General features: G+C 36.7%; 1 protein-coding gene across 3 annotated transcripts in view; it reads right to left on the bottom strand.

The window, feature by feature from the left end:
* Positions 1-18,394: 18,394 nt before the first annotated feature.
* TMX3 (thioredoxin related transmembrane protein 3) overlaps positions 18,395-22,050 on the bottom strand; it is a 42,260-nt gene continuing 38,604 nt past the window's right edge. For 2 of the 3 annotated variants that reach the window (XM_021686159.1, XM_044921110.1), the window contains one exon: positions 18,395-20,704. In XM_021686159.1, the coding sequence (XP_021541834.1) occupies positions 20,447-20,704 (258 nt within the window). In that variant the 3' untranslated portion in view covers positions 18,395-20,446. Of the gene's footprint in view, positions 20,705-20,868; positions 21,227-22,050 lie in introns of those variants that run through there. The other variant, XM_021686160.1, reaches the window with a different exon arrangement.

Raw genomic sequence — 22,050 nt, 5'->3', positions numbered from 1 at the left:
ATAATTGAGATATAACTGACATATAACATTGTGTAAGTATAAGGCATACAACCTATTGATTTGATACCTTTATATATTGCAATATGCTTACCTCAGTAGCACCAGCTAACACCAGTATTGGGTCACATAATTATCGTTTCTTTTTTGCAGTAGGTGTCTTGGCAACTTTGGAGTTTACAATCAGTATTATTGCCTATAATCACTGTGTTCTGCATTAGATCTCCAGGACTTATCTATCTCCTAGTTCTGAGTTTGCACCCTTAAACAACATCTCCCCAGTTCTCCCATCCCCCTCCGCAGCCCCTGGTAACCACCCTTCTACCTTCTGTTCTTACCAGTTCAACTTTTTCAGTTTCCACATATAAATGGTATCAGGAGTTGTCTTTCTTAATTGTTTTTTATGGGCTTGTTTGGTTCTCAGTAGAATGCCTTGAGCTGGTTGGAGAGATGGGGAGGAGTGGTTGAAGAGGGGCTCCCTCAGGTTTGCTCATGCATAATGAATTCATAATAAATAGAGCTTGTTACCTATAGGTTGGCACACTGGCTTAATGTCATTCCACTGACTCTGCCTACTCTTTCAAGAGGATCTGTGCAGAGCTATCATTTTATTTAAGAAATATTGCTCAGTGTGGCTTAGAGATAATAAACTTTCCTGGGGAGCCACAGGGTTGGTTTGTCCCTGGAAATCTGCTCTTTCAAAGTTTTGCTGTGTTTTATTGGAGAGTCACAGAGTTAGTCTTTTGTTCCTTTAGATAAAATCTTGCTCTAAATAACTAGCCAATAATGTGAGGTTAGAGATGAGTGACAGGTTGTAATGAGAACATTCGTTTGTTCTGGATTTTTTTCCCCTAAGGATGAAACATAAGACTAAATTATTCATGTAACATTACTGATTCCCACACTATTGATTATAATCGCCGTCATCAATTCTCTCTCTCTCCAGCCATCCCAACAGGTTATTACTTACAGATTGTGGTATTATTTGCTGCCAGGATTGCATTTTTTTAAATAAGTATAAACAGTGGGAGGAAATTTTTATCATCCCAGAGAGTTCCTTTCCTCTTGAAAATTACATAAGCTGCACCTCTGGTTTTTAATTAATCAGATACCAAGAGTTGATCCTAAAATTTCAAGTAAGATCAAAATGAGTGGCAAATGATAAGCCTGAAATAATTGCAGAGAGTAAGGGAAGAAAGTCACTAGAATGAGTCTCTTTATGATTTAAGACCAATGCCTGAGTATTCAAATATTGACCATTTTATTGGCAAAACACTAAAATTAAATGATATATCCATTAATTGGACTATAAGATAACAATCTCTTTTATTATAAATTCAGGCTCTGGGATTAGAGAGAAAAATATGACATATGGCAAGCTACAAAAATCATTTATCACTTATTAGCAATTAGGAGGTTTTTAGTTAAATATTAAGGAATTTCCTTGAAGAGTTTTCTTTTTCCCTTCAGAAGGCTGAGAAAATTCCATTTATCCAGTTTCAAGAGGGAGGTTAATAACAAGCTATGCAATATGTTAGTGTACCAATCTGCAGAAGGTGTAACTAGGAAAAAGCACTATTATATCGTAACAGCAAAAAATATGCTCTGTGCTCTATACAAAAGGAGTAGTAAACAATTATTTCCTTCTTTTAAAATAAAATGCTTAGTTTTGAGAAGCTGTCTACTCTAAGTCACACAAACAACCAGAATATTAACAATTCCAGGTTATCCTGGAGCTGGGTCCATAGCATGTCAATGTAAGGTTCTCACAACTTACTCTAATATTTGTGACAGGTATTTTCCTGCCCTCAAAATTATCACTAAGGTAAAATTGTAACGATCTCAACCAGCAATGATTTAAAGAGACAATGAAAACAGAACCCCAGCAAACACAACACCAAGGCCCTATTCAACCCCAGTTCATGATCCCGAGAGTGGGGGCACAGGTGTAAGTTATGGTAGTTGTACTGATTTCTGTGCTTCCACAGCTGAAGAATCACAGTAACACTAATACTCTTACTTGAGTCTTAACCTTACTCTTAGAGTTCTTACAGTTTTCCCATTTATGTATTCGTTTCCCCTCCCCCCACCCCGGCTCAAGACTGAGAGGGTTTCCTAATGTCTAAATTTTTTTTTTTTTTAATTTTAGTTAATGAACAGCATTTGGTGTATAGTGGATGATTGATACAGCCTACTTGAACTCAAATAACCACCTTATATGATGCAGACTTTTTATTTTTTTAAAGATTTTATTTACTTGTTTAGAGAGAGCAAGTGGGGGGGGAGGGGCAGAGAGAGAGGGAGAGAGACTCTATTGCTGACTCTGCGCTGAGCATGGAGCCTGAGGTGGGGCTCAATCTCATGGCCCTGAGATCATCACCTGAGCCGAAATCAAGAGTTGGACACTTAACTGACTGAGCCACCCAGGCACCCCCATGATACAGACTTTTTAAATTTTTTAAATTTTTATTTTATTAACATATAATGTATTATTTGTTTCAGGGGTACAGGTCTGTGATTCATCAGTCTTACACAATTCACAGTGCTCACCATAGCACATACCCTCCCCAATGTCCATCACCCAGCTACCCCATCCCTCCCACCCCCCTCCACTCCAGAAACCCTCAGTTTGTTTCCTGAGATTAAGAGTCTCTTATGATTTGTCTCCCTCTCTGGTTTTGTCCCGTTTCATTTTTTCCTCTCTTCCCTATGATCCTCTGCCTTGTTTCTCAAATTCCACATATCAGTGAGATCATATGATAATTGTCTTTCTCTGATTGACTTATTTCGCTTAGCGTAATACCCTCTAGTTCCATCCACGTCGTTGCAAATGTCAAGATTTCATTTTTTGATGGCTGCTTAATATTCCATTGTATATATATACCACATCTTCTTTATCCATCGTCGATGGACATCTAGACTCTTCCCATAGTTTGGCTATTGTGGACATTGCTGCTATAAACATTGGGGTGCATGTGCCCCTTCGGATCACTACATTTGTAACTTTGGGGTAAATACTCAGTAGTGCAATTGCTGGGTCATAGGGGAGCTCTATTTTCAACGTTTTGAGGAACAAAAAAACCATACTGTTTTCCAGAGTGTCTGCACCAGCTTGCATTCCCACCAACAGTGTAGGAGGTTTCCTCTTTCTCTGCATCCTCGCCAGCATCTGTTGTTTCCTGACTTATTAATTTTAGCCATTCTGACTGGTGTGAGGTGGTATCTCGTGGTTTTGATTTGTATTTCCCTGATGCCGAGTGATGCTGAGCACTTTTTCATGTATCTATTGGCCATCTGGATGTCTTCTTTGCAGAAATGTCTGTTCATGTCTTCTGCCCATTTCTTCATTGGATTATTTGTTCTTTGGGTGTTGAGTTTGATAAGCTCTTTATAGATTTTGGATACTAGCCCTTCATCTGATATGTCATTTGCAAATATCTTCTCCCATTCTGTCAGTTGTCTTTTCGTTTTGTTGACCTTTTCCTTTGCTGTGCAAAAGCTTTTTATCTTGATGAAGTCCCAATAGTTCATTTTTGCCCTTGCTCCCCTTGCCTTTGGCTATGTGTCTGGGAAGAAGTTGCTGCGGCTGAGGTCGAAGAAAATTGCTGCCTGTGTTCTCTTCAAGGATTTTGATGGATTCCTCTCTCACATTTAGGTCTTTCATCCATTTTGAGTCTGTTTTTGTGTGTGGTATAAGAAAATGGTCCAGTTTCATTCTTCTGCATGTGACTGTCCAATTTTCCCAACACCATTTGTTGAAGAGACTTTTTTCCATTGGACATTCTTTCCTGCTTTGTCAAAGATTAGTTGACCATAGAGTTGAGGGTCCATTTCTGGGCTCTCTATTCTGTTCCATTGATCTAAGTGTCTGTTTTTGTGCCAGTACCATACTGTCTTGATGATGACAGCTTTGTAATAGAGCTTGAAGTCCAGAATTGTGATGCCACCAGCTTTGCTTTTCTTTTTCAACATTCCTCTGGCTATTCGGGGTCTTTTCTGGTTCCATGCAAATTTTAGGATTATTTGCTCCATTTCTTTGAAAAAAGTGGATGGTATTTTGATGGGGATTGCATTGAATATGTAGATTGCTCTAGGTAGCATTGACATCTTCACAATATTTGTTCTTCCAATCCATGAGCATGGAACGTTTTTCCATTTCTTTGTGTCTTCCTCAATTTCTTTCATGAGTATTTTATAGTTTTCTGAGTACAGATTCTTTGCCTCTTTGGTTAGATTTATTCCTAGGTATTTTATGGTTTTGGGTGCAATTGTAAATGGGATCGACTCCTTAATTTCTCTTTCTTCTGTCTTATTGTTGGTGTATAGGAATGCCACTGATTTCTGTGCATTGATTTTATATCCTGCCACTTTACTGAATTCTTGTATGAGTTCTAGCAGTTTTGGTGTGGAGTTTTTTGGGTTTTCCTGATACAGACTTTTTAAAATAAAATAACTGAAATTGTTTCTCTATTTCTTTTCTGTGTCTTATCAAAGGCATGGGCCCAAACACACATGCAAACACACATTTGACATCAACTTTTTATATCACCTTGGATTTAATTACTTATACCCATTTGGTTCTCTCCTAAAGAAAGAAATACATTTTGAATTACTTAACAGATTACCATCACCAATTTGGCAAGCCATCTCCCATCATTTAGCATTCCTATAGCACTTTGGATTTGCTAAGTGCTTTATAATAATTTTTATTCTCTTGACTATTATACTTTTGATGATGATTTGATATTTCAAATGTACCTTATTACCTTCTGGTTGCTTCTATACATCACTAAGGAGGAGAAATGAGATCTAGTGGGCTGTTCTTGCACAATATTAGTCTGAGACTCTTATTCAGAATAGTAATATTTTAACCAAGTGGAAAGCTTTGGAATAAATAGTATAATGTGAATTAAATCACCATAACTTTCCTATAATTTAGATTTATGACTATGCATGTAAAACTGCTGAGCCTCCTCCAGGGTACTCAACTTTCTAAAGCCAACTTTCTGCTGAATCAGACTTGTCAGTAAATCACTGATTCACTGATAATTTTTCAGGTTCAATGACAGTTTTTATCTTCTTTTATCTCACATTATGGACTCTGGCTCCCTTAAGATAATCATATTTCATTTTCAGCTAAAGAAAGAATAACCTGGGTGTGTACAGTGTACATTTAGATTTTTCTGAGCTTTCATTAAGTATACTGTTTCAGAAATGTATCTGTTATAAGTCATGATGCCTTTAGCATTTTCCCATATCCTTTGCTTGTATATACGCAGATTATATATCAATATATCTCAGGAATTCAGAAGTAACAAATGATACATTATTATAAACTGAAACTGCAAATCAACAACCAATATTGATTGCTGTTTGTACAATACAGTCTTATTCACCATGACTCTCAGTCGTAAACCCTTCAAACTGTGCACATTAGTTCACTTATTATTAGCGACTCACTGATTCATCACCTGCCTTAATTCTATTCTTTGATCTTGGATTTCATTACTCATTTAAATTCCAACATATGGATATCATTCCATATCCAATATCTACTTCAAGAACCTACCTCAGCTATTGTAATCCACAGATGTCACCAGGAGCATGTAAAGAAAAAACAGTGGGAAGATTCGGTTTGAGTCCTGGCTTAAGTGTTTCCCGCCCTATGACACTAGGCACATGATCTGCTTCACTTAGCCTCAGATTCCTGATTTCTGGAAGTGGATGCTGATTATACCTGTTTCTTGAGTGTACAATTACTCTAAAATGAAATAATTCAAAAAATCATTAAAATGTTATAACACATAAATTGTTTTTAAATTTTCACAAAATTTTTTCATTATTACACTTGGAGTCTGTGCATTATCACCTAACAGTTGAGTAACACATTGTATCCTCTTTGCCTTACCTCCCAAAATAGATTACAAGCTTTGTGAAGCTAAATAATATGTATAGTGATTTTATTATATTCTGCACAGCTAGTCATATACCTGATTCAGTAAAATTTGATTATAGATAGATTGTTTCTCTTATTCATTAGATAACTGAAGAGTTACCTAGTTTAGATGACTAGATTAACAAATGATTTTAACTTGATGGAACTTATTTGACATTTCATTACCTCTTTTCTTCAAAAGTGATTAAGGCATTTGTGCTATTTTAGAGAATTTCTTTCTGAAACAAAACATTGGAAGAGTAAATAAATAAAACAGCCATACTCTTTTGTGATGGGAATGAAACATTGTTTTAGGGTGAAGCAGCAATAAATATCATTAAAGATATTTGCACTGAGGAAAGAGTGGATGTCAAATGCGTGTTTGCACTGAGGAAAACTGAAACTGAGTAAGAGTTAGCCAAGAAAGGAGACAGAGGAATTTGAAAATGGTCTGACCAGGACAATCCCACACTGACAGCAATGAAAAGCTGTGGAAAACTCAGAGTTTGGGTGACCATTCTAGTTCTGAGGTCTTGCACAAGTAGGTTAAACTCTGATTACAAGTTTTGTCATGTATAAAATGAGGGCATGATAACACCTGGTACATAAAAGTAGTGAAAAATTCTATCACTTGTTAATTTTACCAAAAAACAAGCTCTCTGGTTCTCTAACCTTGGAAAATTTTCTCTATAACATTAGTCTTAGGAGGAATGTACTAGAATGATCAAATCTGAATAGGTAATTAACATAATTCAACAGATATGCAGGGTCTTGGTTTTTCTTTGTGATTAACCAAAAACTAAACCTTTATCTGTTACTTATGTAGCATGTACTTATTACATGTACTTCATGTAATAAAGTACAAAAATCTCTATTAAAGCTTTATTAGATTATATCATTCCCCAAAATTAACTTGAAATCATAGACTTCCATGTAAAATGCAAAACTATAAAACTCCTAGAAGACTACATAGGAGAAAACCTAGATGACCTTGAGAATGATGATGACTTTTTAAATACCACTCAAAGGCACAGTCCATGAAAGAAAGAATTGGTAAGTTAGACTTCACTGAAGTTAAAAACATCTGCTTCATTAAAGATACTGCCAATAGAATGAGGAGACAAGCTACAGACTGGGAGAAAATATTTGCAAAGACATATCTAATTAAAGACTGTTATCCCAACTATACAAAGAACTCTTAAAACTCAACAGTAAGAAAACAAAAGAATAATCAATTTAAATATGAGCAAAGGATTTGAACAGACACCTCACCAAAGAAAATACACAGATAGCAAATAAACATATGAAAAGAAGCTCAACATTGTATGTCATCAGGAAAATGCATATTCAAACAATTAAAAATTAAAACAACATGCCTATTAGAATGTTAAATCCAAAAAACCGACCACTAAATGCTGGTGAGGATATGGGGCAACAGGAACTCTCATTCATTGCTGATGGGGATGCAAAATTGTATAGACACTTTGGAAGACAATTTAGTGATCTCTTACAAAACTTAACATACTCTTATCATATAATCCAACAATTGCCCTCCAGTTTACTCAACGGAGTTGAAATCTTATGTATACACAAAACGTTTGGTCCAACACATGAAGGTTTATTCATAACTGACAAAACTTGGAAGCAACCAAGATGTCCTTCAGTAGGTGAATGGATATATAAACTTTGTTCCATCCAGACAATGAGATATTATTCAAAGTTTAAAGGAAAGGAGATATAAAGCCATGAAAAGACATGGAGGAAACTTAAATGCATATCACTAAGTGAAAAAAAAACCATTTGAAAAGGCTACATACTATATGATTCCAACTATGTGACATTCTGGAAAAGACAAAACTATGGACACAGTAAAAGATCAGTGGATGTCAGGAGTCAGGGGGGAGGGAGGGAAGAATAGGCTGAGCACAGAGGGTTTTTAGGGGAATGAAGCTACTCTGTGTGATACTATAATGATGGATACATGTTTTTATACATTTGTCCAAACCCATAAACTATACAACACCAAGAGTGAACTCTAAGATAAACTATGGATTTGGGGTGATTATGTTGTGTCAGTGTAGGTCCTTCCTCGTTCATTGCCGTCCACTCTGGTGGGGAATGTTGATAATCGTGGAGGCCGTACATGTACAGAGGAGGAGGGTAAATGGGAACTCTCCATGTTTACCATCCAATTTTGCTATGAACCTAAAACTGCTCTAAAAAATAAAGTTTATTAAAAAAAGTTTATTAAGACATCTAGAGAGGCACAAGTAAGTATAAATTAGTAATGGCTTTTAAGACAATTGCTAGGCTGGTTTTGCTAAAATTAACCTTTGAGCTTGATTCATGTGAAAGAGACAAAACCAGTGAGGTCATGAAGGTTCTACATGGCCCTTCCAATTTCTGTCCATGAACATGAAACTTTTATTTCTTTAACCCTCCTTCATCCAATTTTTACACCCAACTTTGTTCCTGTTTGCAGGCTTTCTAAATATTGATTTTCAAATTCCTTATTTCCATAACTATCCCAACCAAATTCCAATTTATGTAACTCCATTTCTTATTTTTCTGGTTTTGGTTCCTGCCTGTATCTTGTCTCTGTTTAACTCAAAGGAACTCAGAAGTAAAAATCCTGGCCCCTTCCCTTTGCATAAACCAGAGGATGACAAATATGTTATTTAGATGGTGCTCATCTATTTTCTCAAAAAGGTTACATTTAAGCCACTTCTATAAACTTCCAGGTTAGGTTTCATTTTCAAAAATAACACTTTTTTAGTGTAATTGAAATATAAAATAATACTTTATAATGCTAAAATAGCCTGAAAAACTGTTTGGAAATTAGATATTGTATAATTTACATTATATATCCATGTATGTCTAAAATAATTATAACCAATTAATAGAAACTATACCAGCAGCAATGAGAAACACACCCATTTAATAGAAACATAGGGTTTTAGTTCCTGCCTTCCGTTGAGACCGGAGGACCTGATTTCTTTAAAAGCTAACTTTGAAAAGATCTACTGGAAAAAAATAATGTAAGTGTGATAGGCCTTGGTTTTCTTGTTCTGATAAATGACTTGTTTGATTCATATACAAATTAAGAAGATTACTCAGTTTGATTCAGTTGCCAAGAATTCCAAGCCTGTCAGTTTATCTTGGAGAACCATGAAGCAGAGACTTATCCATGAATACATACTTGGTGTCTTACTTGATCAACATGATAGTGATTGCTTATACAATCATCCTGTGAAGCAATTTCTTCACTACTCATCTTCATCACACTAAATGAGGAGTAAGAATCTAAAAGTTTTATTTTCTTAAACATGCCATGCTTCAAGGACTTCTTCCCCCTACTTAAATACTAGAAAATAGAGATTAACTGAGAAGCATTTTGGAACATTTCATGTTTGGATTTTATTTGCTCTTAAATGTTCTTCATAAACTTTTTGAAGATAGTAGAAGATTTAAGAAGCACACAGCTGACAGTAACAGAAAACCACAAGCTAGTTTAAACAATAAGAAAATGCATTATCTCCCCTAGCAGGAAATCCTAAGAACAGTTCCAGGGTTCAGTGAAAGAATAGCTAAAGCATAAGCCAAGGGTTCTCTTCATCCTTCCACATGTGGAAGCGTACCTGCGTGGCTCTCAGCTTAGTGTCTTATGGTTACAAGATGGATACCAGAGTTCCAGTCGTATCATGTTAACTTCACAACAGTTAGCAGAAGGAGATGGAATATCTTCCTGTGTGTCTTTTGTTCTGAGGCTAAGCATTTTGAGGGGAGAATTGACAGAAAATATGTCTCATGCCATTTCTAAATCAGTCGGGAAATTGGATTGTCATAACTGATTTACGAACACAAGTGAAGAGCGTGGATATAGAAATAAATCAACATCTTTTTCTAGGAATGAATCCTGCAGGCACCGTCACTGGCTGTTGTGGAACTGAGAAGCAAAATTTTTTCCCCAGCTTTTTTTTTTTTTAATTTAAATTCAATTTAGGTAACATATATTGTGTTATTAGTTTCAGGGATAGAATTTAGTGGTTCATCAATTGCATATAACACCCAGTGTCCTCCTTAATACCCATCACCCAATTACCCCATCCCCCTACCCACATCCCCTCCAGCAGCCCTCAGCTTGTTTCCTAGAGTTAAGAGTCTCTTATGGTTTGCCTCCCTCTCTGTTTTCATCTTGTTTTATTTTTCCTTCCCTTCCCCTATGTTCATCTGTTTTGTTTCTTAAATTCCACATATGAGTGAAATCATATGGTATTTGTCTTTCTCTGAGTGACTTATTTCACTTAGCATAATACCCTCTAGTTCCATCCATGTCATTCCAAATGGCAAGGTTTCATTCTTTTTGATGGCTGAGTAACATTCCATATGTGTGTGTGTGTGTGTTCACACAATACACACACACACACACACACATCACTTCTTTATCCATTCATCTGTAGATGGACATCAGGGCTTTTTCCATATTTTGGCTATTGTGGATATTACTGCTATAAGCATTGGGGTGCATGTGCCCCTTTGAATCACTATGTTTGTATCCTTTGGAAAAATACCTAGTAGTGCAGTTACTGGGTCATAGAATTTTTCCCTAGCTTTATTGAAATATAATTGACAAATAAACATTGTATATATTTAAAGTATACAAAGTGATATTTTGATACATGTATACATTGTGAAGTATATTACCACAATCAACTAATTAACAAATATCACCACCATACATAGTTACCTTTTTGTGTGTGTGAGTGGTGAGAACACTAAAGATCTAATCTCTTAGCAAATTGCAAGAATACAACACAGTATTATTAATTATAGCCATCATGCAGTACATTAGATACCCAGAACTTACTCATCCTGCATAACCCAAAATTGATACCCTTTGACCAACATTTCCCCTTTTCCTCTAGCCCCCAGCCCCTGGAAACCACAATTCTATTTTTTAGATTCCACATATAAATGGGGTCACACAGTATTTGTCCTGGGTTCATTCTCAGCATCTCCAAAAGCCAAAATCCTTTGGCAGTTCCAGGATGTAATAGTGAGCATTCTGGACTTTTTATTTATTTATTTATTTATTTATATTTTATTTATTTGAGAGAGAGTGAGTAGTGGGAGGACCCTGAAATCATGACCTGATTACTATTATTCTTCTACAGTGTGAAGTTATGCAGTCCAACTTCTTAGGGAAGAAACTGCTTTTGATCACAAGAGTCCAATTACCTAGAAATGAACTGTGCCTGATGACCACAAGGTGGTTGAGCAGAAATGTCCTCCTGCAGAGATGTACTTTGGGGTTTCTGAGCTTTGCCTTATGTCGGCACACATTTTATATTTGGGACCCCCTACTAGTCACATAAAAACTTGTTTTACATTTGATAGTGTAGAAGAAAGAAGCAAAATTGTGAATACTTTTGTGTTTCAAATCTCATTTTCTACACAAATGACTCATAAGGATGCATGAAGCCAGAAAGTGTGACACTTCCATGTTCATGCCTTGGTAGGGCCCTCACCTCCAAAGGCAAAGACTCATTTCAGTCCACTGAGCCACACTGCTCATCTCTAGTCCTAGGATGGGAGAATGAAAAGAGAAATAAATAATCCCAGCTGGACATAACCTACTTTCTTGTTTACAAGAATAAAAACCACTTCCCTGAAGCTGCTACTGTTGTTTGAGCAAGTTTGCTCACAGTTGGCTGAGGCTGCGGGGTCGTGAAGGGGAACTGAAGCATATCATGCTCTTGTGTCGTATTTGACCTCTAAATGCTCACAAGGAAATCACAGAAAACACAACTTCTTTTAAAGGCGCTGACACTTTTACCTTTCCTAATCATCACTTAAACCATTGGTTTGCAACTGGGAGTAGACATCAAGATCAACTGGGGAGGCTTTTTTTCCTCTTTGTTTTAGTTTCAAGCCGAAGCTCATCCAAAACCAACCCAATGGATTTTCTAGGGCTTATGTGTATTTTATAAATCATCTGAGGCAATGGGTGCTTATGTAATTCTGATAAGCACTACTGGTTAAGAACCCATAACTTAAAATATAGTAATTATCAGCACAAGGCTAACAATTTTATGTTTTTAAAATTTTTTTTAAAAGATTTATTTATTTGAGAGAGAAAGAGAGTGTGTGTGCCATTGGCATGTACGAGCATGCGTGGGGAAAGGGGCCGAGGGAGAGGGAAAGAGAATCTCAAGCAGACTCCCTGCTGAGTGCAGAGCCCGACACTGGGCTTGATTTCACGACCCTGAGATCATGACCTCAGCCAGAACCAAGAGTCGGACGCTTAACTGACTGAGCCACCCAGGTGCCAAGGCTAACAGTTTTAGACTGACATTTGCAAAAGAGCTAATTGTTTATTTTTCAGTAGTATTTGAGGGTTGGAGAATATTTGGTTACCTAAAAGTTTTCATAGTTCTTGACCTCTGATCTATTCTTATTTTCAATGACTATATAGATTTTAAGATTTTGGATCCCAAGCTAAATAGTATATAAATCTTCCATACTAAAACATAAAATATTTCCAAAGCTTATGACTCTTTCATGTTAATTACTTATATTTCCCATTGCTCAATCAGTAAGTATTCAGATACTTTTGGAACATGCATTTAAAATCTTCAATTAAAATAAGTCTTTCTGATTTTTGTAAAAAATCAGAAATCTTCAACACTAACATACCAGTAATAAATACATCATTATATAAATACAATATATTCACTTATTCATTCATCCATTCATTTATTCTATAAATATTTATTGAATGCATACTTCCTGCCAACCATGTTTCAGGAACTGAGAATGTAGCCTTGAAAAAATCAGATAATGTTCTGACCATTCACGGCTTACATTAGTGTGTATTTAAGGGGGGAAGCAGGCAGTAAGCAAACAATACATAAAATTATAAAGAAGTGCTTGTAGAAAATAAAGCAGCAAAGGGGTTAGGAAAAACTGGGGGCCAGGAGGTCTAATTCATGCAGAATGGTTAATAAAGGCGTTAATGATAAGGTGACTTCCAGTAAGGAGGGAGTGAATCATGTGGATGTCCAGGAGAATGTTATTCTAGCCAGAGGAAACAGCAAGTGCAAAGGAGCTCCAGGAACAAGAGGGCAGGAAGATGGAATGGAATGAGCAAGAGGGGTGGGGAGGTGGGGAGGAGATAAATGTGGTCAGGGTCAGGAAGGTTGTAAAAAATAATTTTAAGTTGTATCAGCTTGGTAGGGTTGCTGTAACAAAGTACCACAAACTATGGTTTAAACAACAGAAAGTTATGGTCTCACATTTCTGGAGGTCAGAAGTCCAAAATCAAAGTGTCTTCAGGGTTGGTTCCTTCTGAGGCTGTGGTGGAGAATCTGCTGCAGGCCTTTCTCCAGGCTCCCCATGGTTTGTTGGCAATCTTTGACATTCCTTGGTTTGTAGAAGCATCACCCCAAACTCTCCCTTCACCTTCACATGGTATTCTCCCTGAATATGTGTTTGTCTCCAAATTTCCCCTTTCTATTAGGATCCACTCTACTCCAGTATGACCTCATTTTAACTAATTACATCTGCAATGACCCTGTTTCCAAATAAGGTCACATTGTGAGGTACTAGGGGTTAGGACTTCAACATATGAATTTGGGGGGACACATTTCAATCAATAACATAGTCCGTGGTAAGGACCTTCTGTGTGACACTAAGGTAGGAAGTCACTGGAATGTTTTGAGCCGAAAAATACTATGATCTGCCCCGTGGTAAGGACCTTCTGTGTGACACTAAGGTAGGAAGTCACTGGAATGTTTTGAGCCGAAAAATACTATGATCTGCCTTACATTATAAAAAAAGATCTGTTTAGCTGCTCTTTGGATAGTAGACTGCAGTCAGGCAATGGTGTAAGCAGGGAAGCCTGGTGATGGGGATGTGGTGGTCTCAACCAGGATGCTAACCTGTACAGCGCTGTGAAGTCTGGCTTCTAAGTATATTTTAAAGATATCACTAACAAAATTTCTAAGAGGTTAGATAAGAGGTGTTGAAGGAAAGAAGTCTCGGATTGATCCAGGAAGACTGAGCATAAGCAGGTACTTGGTGGACAGCCGGTACTTTGGATATGTTGTTTGGGTTGCTTACTAAACACCCAAGTGGAGAATGTTGAACTGGACATAAAGTCTGGAGTTCAAGGTGAAGATACAAACTTGTGAGATGTCCACATGTAGATTTTTAAGATCAAGAAACTGAATGAGGAATGATGTTGAGCACCTGCTAAACAGGTTTTTGACCATTTGAATAGTCTTTTCTTAAGGTTCCTATTCAGGTCATGTGTTCATTTTTCACATTGGGTTGTCTTTTCCTTATTGATTTGAAAGTGTATATTCTGTAAATTCTGGACACAAGTTCTTTGGCAGATATAAGTGTTGTGAATATCTCTTCCTTTTCACTCACTTACTGGCATCTTTTCATAAACAGAAATTCTTAATTTTAACAAAATCTAATTGATTTTTTATGGTTCTGTTATTTGTATCCTCTTTGGGCATTTGTTCTCTACCACTATATCTTGCTAGAGGTTGTTTGGCCCCTGTAAAAATTACTGTTAGGTTTCATACGTTAATTGAATGACTCAGTATCTACAAGGGGGTGGGGTGGGGTGACACATTATTTTGAAGGATAGCAATTCAGATTTTGAGATTATACTATCAACAACTCAGAATAGACTGTATCAAGTGTGGTAATTTGGGCAGGAGAGGTTTATATAATAATCTTGGAAACTAAGATACCTAATTAGTCTTTCATGAAAAATGTGAATTAACCTGTGTCCAAATATAAAGTGAATCTTTTACTCCTTCCAAAATTATCCCTTGTAAAAAAGAGTCACCTTCTATCTAACAAAAATCTTTGAGATTAAGTCAGTCTTCCAATTAATGGATTTAGAACAATAAAGCACTGTTTGGAGAAGACATATGATCTTAAAATCTCTATTATGCCAATTCAGAATCTCATAAAGTTCCGTTGACAATCAGCTTAAAAATACAAAGGAGACAGAGGACTTTAACATAGATTTATTAGTTACGCAGATTATTTCTGTGTGTACAACCTCAAAATTTTAACTATCAAAAGTCATTGTATGAGTCATTAAAATCTAAGTATTTACTGTCTTTTTGACTGGGTTCTTATGGTTTGGAACAGAATTTCTAGGGATTAGCATCAGACATGTTGAGAAACTCGAATATCATCCAACTGTGATGGAAGAAAACCAATTACGTAAATAAATCCATGAGTGAACGTAGTGACGGGAGACAGTGACGCAGCCATGTGAAAAATGTGAACGAGTAGAATATCCTCAGTTACTACTACATATGCTTCAGTTTCACTGGACTGCTTACACCACCCAACTAAAATTTACTAAATGTAACATATTAAAATTGGCCAATTTTTATTTTTTTAAATTTTTTGTTGGAAAGAGAAGGAACAATTGTAAAACGACATAGTGGATGGCTTTAGTGCTTATGTTGGCCGCCTCACAGAATCTCAGTGTCAGAAGGAAACTCGCTCTTGGCCATCCTTTACTACCGTATGCTCAGCAGTACCCAGGAGACAGGTAAAAAACATTTGTTGAAAGAATAAACTGCAAGAAAACAATTGCCACGTTTTTACTAGTTGTTGACAATCCCTTTTCAGTTTATAGGGAGATGGACTTGGAGGAAAGCAGAGGGGCTGAGGACTGTTGTCCGAAAGGCTTGCAGGAAAACCAAATCATCTATATTCAGTATCCATTAATATTCTAAATCTGTGTCCAAATAACACTGATATCCATCTAAACTATTTACACATGCCAATAATCCCATTGGATACTTATATCCTCTTATGTGTATTCATTTTCACTGAAAGCACAAAACCCAAAGGATTTTTGGAGGTTTATGAACCTAAATGTTTGCAATTATATTTAATTTCAATGGTAAAGAAATGTCAACTTCTTTTCATGTCTATCCAAAATGTTAGAGCTTGAATTGCAAAAGGTAGCCAAGCAAATTTAAACATATTAGTATTTCATATTCTTAAAGTCTTGGCTTTTCTCTGTGGTAAACAATGATATAAATTCTAAGAGGAGTAAGAAGAGAAATAAATTGGATACATACATGTTATAATTTCTGAGCTGTTTTCATGTGCCAGTCATTTTCTAAACATGCCTCATGTGTAACTCAATCTCATAATCCAGTGAGATGGGTTCCATTAACCTGGAATTAGCACAGAGCAGGGAGGGTGAGCATCTTCCCAGCTTTGCACAGCAGGTGACGGAGCCCAGACTGGAACCCAGGCATTGACACCAGGGCCTCCATACTCACAACATAGTCCAGCCTCTTGGCAGGGACCCAGGAGCCTGTCATCACCCACGGAATTCACATAGTGGACGCATTTGGTCACTCTTATCAGGGAAGGTCCATTCTAACCAGCTAGTCTGTATTACTCCCGTGCTGGGTGGGGCCAATTTTTTGGCTGTTATTCCCGTGCCAGAACAATTCTCATTAAAAAATTGTGCTCATGGTCTGGGTGCCTGAGTGGCTCAGTTAAGCATCTGCCTTCAGCTCAGGTCATGACCCTGGGGTCCTGGGATGGAGCCCTACATCGGGCTCCCTGCTCAGCAGGGAGCCTGCTTCTCCCTCTCCCTCTGACCCTCCCCCTGCTCATGCTCTCACTCACTACTCTCTCTCAAATGAATAAGTAAAAAAAAATCTTTTAAAAAAAGTGTTCACGGTGTAGCATATAAAAAATAGTTTAAAAAATAGTATTTGTACGAACTTTTTTTCATAATATACTCTCCCCATTTGATGCTATATATTTTTTAAGATTTTATTTATTTATTTGACAGAGGGAGAGATAGCAAGAGCAGGAACACATGCTGGGGAAGTGGGAGAGGGAGAGGCAGGCTTCCCACCAAGCAGGGAGCCCGATGCGGGGCTGGATCCCAGGACCCTGGGATCATGACCTGAGCCAAAGGCAGACACTTAACGACTGAGCCACTCAGGCGCCCCCCATTTGATGCTATTTTATAAAAGAATGTCTTGAGGCTTTGGATTCCCATTTTACTGACAATGAAAAGGACAGGAGGTTGTGTTATGTCCAAGATCACAATGTAGCCTTTGATCACGGACTCAAGTCCAATTATTTCAACTCTTAAACCCTGCAATTTATTAAACATAATCAGGTTTTACAAATACAAAATATATATAACCTAGGAATCTCAGGTTCTTCTATAAGGAGATTAGATAGCAATCTGATCTTTCTCAAGTCTGTTTAAACTCATTGTATATTTCTATAATGACAACTCACAATTTAATAAAAGGAAAAATAAGTCGTGGAGGATCAGTCTTAGCTGTCTTCTTTGCTTGCACAAGGAACTATTAGTGTTGAAAACAAAATATAAATAGTAAAAATAATAAACTACATGTTTTCAATTAATTTATTTTAGAAAATCAAAGGTTTACAATTGGTGCCTTAAGGCAAAATTTCATGAATTCAACAAGTTAGTAATACAGACTTTCAAAAACCTTTACAGATTTAGTCCAAAGTAGAAAATTATTTTTTGCCCACTCTTGGACTCAGACACATTCAGAAAAAATATATATTTATAAAAATAAAATGGCAAACCTAATCCCACCAATTAAATGATAGTCTCAATATCCCACACTGGTTTATTTGAACAATGTCTGCATAATAAGAATAGCTAAGTAGTTCTCCCTGTCCTACCTCCATATCACATGAAGCAATGATGAAAATACGTAAATTGCGTTTTAGCAAACCCAAACCAGAAAAGCCCCTGAAGCAAAACACAAGAAACCAACAAAAATCCGCTAAACAAAAATAATATAGATGTTTAACTACTCACATAGGTTCCTTCAACCTCTAGACATCTGGCTCTTAATGCTATTTCTAAGTCAGATACTGGGGAAGCACTAGGGGTGAGGAAGAAAATAAAAATTTAGGTCTAATACACTTCAAACAAGTTTCAAATAAAGTAGCTAGAGAAATATTAATGTGTATGATGAAGAAAACAAAAAGGATTGCAAGCTATAATGGGGTGCATAGCTTGAAAAAAATACATTCTTTCTTTCTCCGAAATATAATTAAATATTGTCTGAGCGTTAGACTTATCAACAGCAAGCCATCTAGAATTCTGAATTTTAGGATTTAGAAATAGAATTTATTGCAACTGAAAGAAAAGGCAAAACTCTAACTTACTGGAGGATATTCTCATTAATATGTAATCATAAGATGATTCACCAGTGAATTAAGATATCTATATTCTACTACTAGATTCATTAAGAAATTAAGTTATTTGGGAGTACTTTCTCCTGAAATGAAAATAGCATTCCTAGTTAAGTGCTGATACCATATCAAAGGGAAAAGCATACTAGTGAACAAAAATTTTAAATTTGTTTTGTGAGAAGTCTGATAATATCCTAAAGTAGAAATAAATAAAAAACAAAATTCTAATGCAAAAAGAAAGAAAATTATTCACTTATAAACCAACTACACATTTTGTTTTCCTAATAGACACTTTGGAAACACAAATAGGATATGGGGCAACGTAGAGAGCTGTGAAAAAGGTAACAAAGAACTAAGGCATTAATTTACTAACAAGCAAATCTCAGAATACAAAGATGGCTGGACTTTTGTTTGTTGATACATACTGAGTTTTTACTTTTTTTTCTTTCTCTACTGAGTTCTTTCATTTATAAGTGATGCCTGAGAAAGGCCAAAAATGTGCAGATGAAGGACATCTGATAATGATAAACATGAAGAAGAAAACCATGACATTTTCTATAATTTCCTACTGTCCCTGATGGAGACTAAGCTTTACCTTCCATACTAGATTAGACTCGAGTGAGGCATTGTACTCACCTAAGCTTTTTTTCACTGCTGCAAAACAAGCTTGACCACTGGGAACATTAATATTTATCTTCCAAAAGAACCCCTCATTACTCTTTGGAGAGGAATCTACTTGTTAAATTAATAGCATTTAATTACAATATGCTAAAAGAGCACATGGATACAATAAAACAATTGCTAGTAACTTCCTAGTACTTAGATACAAGCTTCAGTTTAGCTGTGATCAGCATGGCACCAGAAGTAACCAACAGCTGCTTTGAGGACCAAAGCCCTAAACAACTTCAATATCAGGACCATGAGTTGCATATTTTTAAAGTGATTAAGAATTTTTCAGTGTTTAACAAAAACCATTCTAATCATCACCCAAACAATGGTCATCTAATAAAAATCCTAAACTTAGTTACAATGAAGGGCTCAAAAATAATCTACAATAAACACACCATAATGTTGCTTAAAACAATGCCAATTTTTATACATTACTCAGGATAGAATTCCTATGTTATATTATTAGAGAGAGAAGATGAGAGGTCACTGGCTGAAATGGGAGTCAGAACTGAGAGGATGGAGAAGGTAACTGGCAGATCTCTTAATCACTGGATTATCATAAATTTTGTTGACAGGTTGATTATGTCACTCATTACTCATTATGAACATACACATGCCCATAAAATTACATAACAGACATGTCAATAAATTTTATATGTATATGTAAATATCCTGTGCATGTGTGTGTATATTATACACACAGATACACCCATATCATAAGTTACCATAACGTTGCCATACCATAAACATAAAAAATATGATATATATTACTTTTTAAAAAGCAGTAGGAGCTTTTTCTCAAAGGAAATTTTTAGAAGAAATTCCAATATATAAAACAGAGACCCGCCCCTTCCTACAGTGACCACTGAGGCACTTGCTAAGCATGTCCCAGGGCATGGTTTGAAATGAGTGTTCCAATCAAATCCATTTATTTTGCAAAGATTAAACATAAGACTGTTTTTTACCACTCTACAGACCCATATGAAATTTTCAATAATGTAACTGAGTGTAAAGTTAAAAAGGAACATTTTCTCTCCTTTAAAAGTAATAACTAAAAATAAAATTGCTATGCTATATAAAACCAAATTGTTTCTAAGTCATAATCTTAATTTCATCCACGGAAAAAGTTGTTAGTTCTCCTTAAAGTGCCTAAATTTTAAAGACTTAATTTTGCCCATGTAAATCTTACCTAAAATATACGAGAACAAATGAATGGTAGGAGGTGAAGGTATTGTTTTTCTTTATCAAGCATGTATCTTCTACCTGATTGACCAATTTAAATATTCTGCCCAAGAATTTTAATTGTGTCACAGAATACTCAGATAGAGAAACATGCAAGAGAACTGATCTGCTATAACATCCATAAGGTGAACTCTGATGGAGTGTCTTGATATTTTTTAGGACAAACATTTCATCTCTTTGCTCCAAACATTTCCCCATTTATGAAGGCCTACTTTAATCCATGCAAGTTGATATTAGCAAAATACAAATAACATATTCTCTTTTTTAAAGATCATGATTAAATGTCTAAATTCAATAAATAGACTCTTTAATAATCTGAAATCCTATCAAATATTCTGCCCTAGCAAAATCTCAATCTTTCTTCTTCTCCAATACATCTTTGGGTCCTTGCACTGTAGGCACCAGGACGTCTCCACCCCTTGGCTCCTGTTCTTTGCTCTCTTCTGTTGGTTCCTGGCTTTCAACTTCACTTGCGGATACTTCGTACCGTTCCTCTACGTAACCCCCATCTGTGTCAGCTGTGTAAATGCCATAGCACATGATACTGATGACCCCCAGTGGAAGGCCAAAGAGAAAGCAGCCCATAAGTGGAGAGCTCTTGAAGACAGACTGTGGGAAGATAATCACAATTCAGTTCTCCTCCTATGCTTTCTGGTATAAAATACATGAACGATTTTATTTTATTTATTTATTCATAAGAGACAGAGAGAGAGAGAGGCAGAGGGAGCAGCAGGCTCCCCGCGGAGCAGGGAGCCTGATGCGGGGCTCGATCCCAGGACCCTGGGAGCATGACCTGAGCTGAAGGCAGACGCTCAACCATCTGAGCCACCCAGGCGCCCCCCGATTTTAAAACCACTGCAAATTTCTTCCTCTTGCTACCATTCAACTTGCTCTTAGTTCCAATGAATCAATGTCAGTATTTCTGCAGTAGCTACCATGTTAAAGACGCCGCACGTGTGTGTGTGTAACCAGCTCCCAGCAGTAGAAAAAGGCACCAGATATTTTATAACCTTTTCTGAAGACATTTATTTTCCTCACATTAACCGCAAAGGTCTCTCTGGAAATGGCAACTACGTGCCCAACAGCTTCGGAGTTGTATCCTGGACTCCAGGAATCCGCTCAGTGAGAAGGCTGGTCATTTAACGTAAAGAAGGTACATACACATTCCTCTTCATATGACATTTTAAATATTTTTTTACTTTCTGGTTAGTACTAAGCCACATTAACTTAATAATTTCCCTCAGTTTATACACAATCTCCTTAGTTCTCAGAAAAGTAAAAGCAATTTTACTGCATAGGTTTTTCAACTCTACTATCCTCTGTGGCTCACTCATGACTGTAACTCGAGAGCTACATAGGCACATTCACAGACAGCAAGTCACTTTGGACTGAGAGGACGGAAGAAGGCTTCCCAGAATAAAGGTGTTTGAGGCAGAAATTTATGCACGAGTAAGAATGAGGTAGTGTGAGCACTAGCAAGAAGCACCAGGGAAGCTTCCATAATATTCAAAAAATAATGAGACCATCTGAGATGGAGAGAGTATTCTCACGTGTGTCACTGGAAAAGGGAAGGAAAGTGATCAAAACGGACTATTTAAGTCCTATTCCGTGTGTAGCGGTATACAGAATGGAGGGAGACGGTAACAGGAAGTGAAGAACCCACGTGGAAGTTAGAGCAGCAGCTGATACAGTGTCCTAAGGGCCGGTTTTAAGGATTTCTACTTTAATGACTGCTTTTGGCCTTAGTGAAAACACCTACGGAGTATGGAGCTCAAGAAGAGAACTAGAACTAAGTTTAAAGCTCAAACAAATTTAGGAGTGCCTCTGCTGTCAAGCTGACCGAGAGCTGAAGCAGATTCAGATCCAGTGACTGAAAAGGGCAGAAGGAGAAAAGAGATTCTGGAAACACTTTCAAGTCATGTCACTGAGGTAACAGATTCTGAATTCCAGTTAAC

This window comes from Neomonachus schauinslandi, chromosome 14, assembly GCF_002201575.2.
Source record: "Neomonachus schauinslandi chromosome 14, ASM220157v2, whole genome shotgun sequence".
In the NCBI taxonomy this organism is placed as follows: Eukaryota; Metazoa; Chordata; class Mammalia; order Carnivora; family Phocidae; genus Neomonachus; species Neomonachus schauinslandi.
The sequence above is the reverse complement of the archived record's forward strand: the minus strand, read 5'-3'. Positions and strand labels throughout refer to the sequence as shown.